The 4,284-nt window shown below is 40.8% G+C and overlaps 1 protein-coding gene across 1 annotated transcript in view; it reads left to right on the top strand.

Annotated features, from left to right (window-relative positions):
• SLC25A17 (solute carrier family 25 member 17) overlaps positions 1 to 4,284 on the top strand; it is a 57,243-nt gene that overhangs the window by 17,352 nt on the left and 35,607 nt on the right. The window contains exon 2 of the mRNA XM_037744289.1: positions 3,960 to 4,020. Within this exon, the coding sequence (XP_037600217.1) occupies positions 3,960 to 4,020 (61 nt within the window). The remainder of the gene's footprint in view (positions 1 to 3,959; positions 4,021 to 4,284) is intronic.

The raw sequence follows: 4,284 nt of genomic DNA on the forward strand, positions 1-4,284 counted from the left end.
GGCCTCCCACAGTGCTGGGATTACAAGCTTGAGCCACCACGCCTGGCCTCTCCACCTTTTTTATATTTATTTTTTATAGAGACAGGGTCTTGCTATGTTGCCCAGGCTGGTCTTGAACTCCTGGTTCAAGTGATCCTCCTACCTTGAATTTCCAAAGTACTGGGATTAACAGGCCTGAGCCACCACACCTGGCCTTGGACCATTTTCTGACAACAGATAATGCTCACAATTGACAGAGCTGGAGGCTCTTCAGCATGTCAACTATAATCCCACCCTTTTCTCACACACTCAAGACACTTCAGGCCAGGTGCCATGGCTGGCCTGAGTGAAGAGACAACCTACACAATAGGAGAAACTATTTGCAAACTGTGCATCTGACAAGAGGTTAATATCCAGAATATATAAGGAACTCAAACAACTCAGTAGCAAAAAACAAAATACCTAAGTAAGTCAATTAGAAATGGAAGCTCTGAGTAGACATTTCTCAAAAGAAGACATAGAAATGGCCTATAAAATATAAAATAATGTTCAACATCACTAATCATTGAGAAATGCAGATTAAAATCACAATGAGATATCACCTCACCCCAATTAGATTGACTCTTATAAAAAAGACAGAAAATAGGGGATCCCATCCCTTCACAAGGGCCCTGACAGGACGAACTTGCACATCTGGTTACCAGAGGGCCCCAAATACACACTTGCTCTGGGGTTGGGTGAGTTGATGGGCAAAGATGGATTGTCTCTATCCTCCCTCAACCAGCAGAGGCCCTGAAATCCTCCCTTAGCTAGATTTCAGGTCAAAGGAACACTAGATATTATTAAAAAGACTCCTTTCGCTATTCCTTTGGAGTCCAAATTGGGATTGAAAGTGAGAGGAACATGGATATAAGTGAGATATAAGGAAAGCAGAACCCAGTGTGTCTGTGCCAGTGTTGTCTGGAGAAAAAGCTCTTGAAGATATCTAATAGCCATTATTTGCATCAAAACTCTCTAAGGTCCTTCACCTATTTTCTCATTTATGGGAAATGAAACGTTCAGAGAAATGACTCGTCCAGTCACCTCAAATGTCTCAGCTGGAAACTAGAAGTCAGATCTGACATATTGAAAATGTGTAGCATACAGTGTATGTGTACCACCTTCCAACTTAGCCATTAAAAAAATTTTTTTTAATTTCCAGGTAGGCAGGCAAGGACTTTTATGTTAGGAACCTTCAAGTATCTACTTAAAGCTGGCAGAAAAGATTGATGAAGGTGGCCCAGTGTTTGAAGAGGTAGCTTCCAGGCTAGACTTTTTCTATCCGGAGATGCCCTGTCTATGCAGTACGCTTCATAGAAATGCAGTACCGGCCAGGCGCGGTGGCTCATGCCTGTAACACCAGCACTTTGGGTGGCCAAGGCAGGTGGATCACTTGAGGTCAGGAATTTGAGACCAGCCTGGCCAACATGGTGAAACCTTGTTTCTACTAAAAACACAAAAAATTAGCTGGGCGTGGTGGTGGGCGCCTTTAATCCCAGCTATTTAGGAGGCTGAGACAGAAGAATTGCTTGAACCCAGGAGGTGGGGGTTGCAGTGAGCCAAGATCGCACAATTGTACTCCAGCCTGGGCAACAAGAACAAGACTGCCATAAAAAAAAAAGAGAGAGAGAGAAAGACAGAAATGCAGTACCATGCAGTAGAAAATGAATGCCAGAGCCTTAATAAACTTAATAAGCTTTCTCTAACTTTGCACCTCCCATTTTTCTTGGAAATTGCCTTCTAAAGATGAACAAGGATACTGGATGCATGCATTTGTAGGATTTGTAAAGCTTTGTGGGTTTAGTGTTTTGTGAGACGTTGAATATCATTTAGTCATTGAGTATCATTTCTAGACACAGTGAATATCATTTAATCATTTGTCATTACTGGAAAAGAACATTTATGTTGGGGTCATCAAAAAACCATAAATAAGTGAAAGTACAGTGAATTGAATGCATGTTTAATTGAGTATCTAGGGTGTGCAAAGATATAGAGTGAATATCCTCACAAATTAGCAGAAGAGTTGGATTTCACTGTAACATATGTGCTGAAAGAGCCATAAATAAGACCTAGAGGACTGAACAACCATTTGTAAGCTGATAGGTAGGGAGAGGTAACATTGAATATGACTTTTGAAGGATATAAATATTATAATAAGTGCCGGGCGCGGTGGCTCAAGCCTGTAATCCCAGCACTTTGGGAGGCCGAGGCGGGTGGATCACGAGGTCAAGAGGTCGAGACCATCCTGGTCAACATGGTGAAACCCCGTCTCTACTAAAAATACAAAAAATTAGCTGGGCATGGTGGCACATGCCTGTAATCCCAGCTACTCAGGAGGCTGAGGCAGGAGAATTGCCTGAACCCAGGAGGCGGAGGCTGCAGTGAGCCAAGATCGCACCATTGCACTCCAGCCTGGGTAACAAGAGCGAAACTCCGTCTCAAAAAATAAATAAATAAATAAATAAATAAATAGTATAATAGAATATTCTCCCTTGACATGGAGTCTGACCTATTTAAATAGATAATAGGCCTACCAAATTTTCTTACTTCTCTTCAAAGTTGACCTAGATTCTAGTTGTTCATCATGATTAAAATATTGTATGAATCTAGGTGCGGTGGCTCACACCTGGTACTCCCACACTTTGGGAAGTTGAGGCCAGAGGATCACTTGAGGCCAGGAGTTTGAGGTCAGCCTGGGCAAATATAGCGAGACTCTGTCTCTATAAAAAATAAAATTAGCTGGACATGGTGACACATATCTGTAGTCCTAAATACTTGGGATGCTCAGGGAGGAAGATTGCTTGAGCCCAGGAGTTCAAGGTTACAGTGAAGTATGATCCCTCCCCTGCAATCGAGCCCAGATGACATAGCAAGACCCTGTCTCTAAAATAATTAACTAATTAAAGTATTGTTTGTAACCATTATTAGATCAGCAGTCTGAAACTTGATTTTATGCCTGCAAATCTATACCAGTGGGTATGCATCTGGGTTGAGAACCATAAATCAGAATGGAAGTTTCATGCATATAGTTTCATCCCTAAGTATATGCTTATGGTTTTTATATAAGACCTTATGAGTGGAAGGACTGTTGTTTGCTTGTTTTCTCACTGATAATTTGTGTCACCATGTTATCTCGGATAAGCTTAAAGAATTTTTAGCAAAGAGATTTTTCCTATTTAAAACACAAGCAAACCACTATTTCAAAGAACAATATGATTCTTACATGTCCTTTTACTTTGTGGCAAATGTATTAAGCACAGAATAAAAGTATGTATCTGTTTAATGAGTGGGTATTTTGATTTTGGGGGTTATCAGGGAGTGAGCATGGGAGCAGCAACTGACCTGTTGAAGGTGAAAAATCCATTTACCTGCTATCTTTGACATGTGTCCTAGGTTGCAAACCCTTAAGTTTGTCATATGCAGGGAAATACTACATTTTCTTTTTCAGTATCAGAGAGAGAGAGAAAGAAGCAGAGTTTTCTTCTGAAAAATTAAATGCTTCTACTAAAGCATATAACTGTAGAAGCTTGAATAAGACTAATCCTAATAGATTAAAATATTGTATGTATTTATTCACTGAAAATCCGATTTGATCCATTGCTAATAATAAACTTTTGTTCATTTAAAAATTGTGACTCCCAGCCTGGGCAACAAAGTGAGATCCCCATCTTTACAGAAAAATTTTAAAATTAGCCAAACATGGTCGTATGCACCTGTAATCCTAATGTGGTGATACGTGCTTGTATCCCCAACTGCTTGAGAAGCTGAGGTGGGCAGATCACTTGAGCCCAAGAGTTTGAGGCTGCTGTAAACCGTGACCACGCCGCTGCACTCCAGCCTGGATGACAGAGCAAGACCCTGTAAAAAAAAAAAAAAAAAAAAGGAGTGACTTCTTATGTTTGTGATACCGCAATGGCTAAAGCCTTTTTCAAACTTTTCAGGGAAGCGTGACAGCCATGACAGTGTTTTTCCCCCTGGATACAGCTAGACTTCGACTTCAGGGTGAGTATTTATCTTTTGTAGAAATCATATTCCTGTTCATTTGGTGTCAGGTAGCAAACATTTTCTCTAGTAAATTTCTTTTTTTTTTTTTTTTTTGAGACAGGAGTTTTGTTTTGCTCTTGTAGCCCAGGCTGGAGTGCAATGGCATGATCTCAGCTCACTGCAACCTCCGTCTCCCAAGTAACTGGGATTACAGGAACCTCTTTTTTTAGTAGAGATGGGGTTTCACCATGTTGGCTAGCTGGTCTTGAACTCCTGACCTCA

This window comes from Cebus imitator, unplaced genomic scaffold (genome assembly GCF_001604975.1).
Source record: "Cebus imitator isolate Cc_AM_T3 unplaced genomic scaffold, Cebus_imitator-1.0 Scaffold170, whole genome shotgun sequence".
Taxonomy (NCBI): domain Eukaryota; kingdom Metazoa; phylum Chordata; class Mammalia; order Primates; family Cebidae; genus Cebus; species Cebus imitator.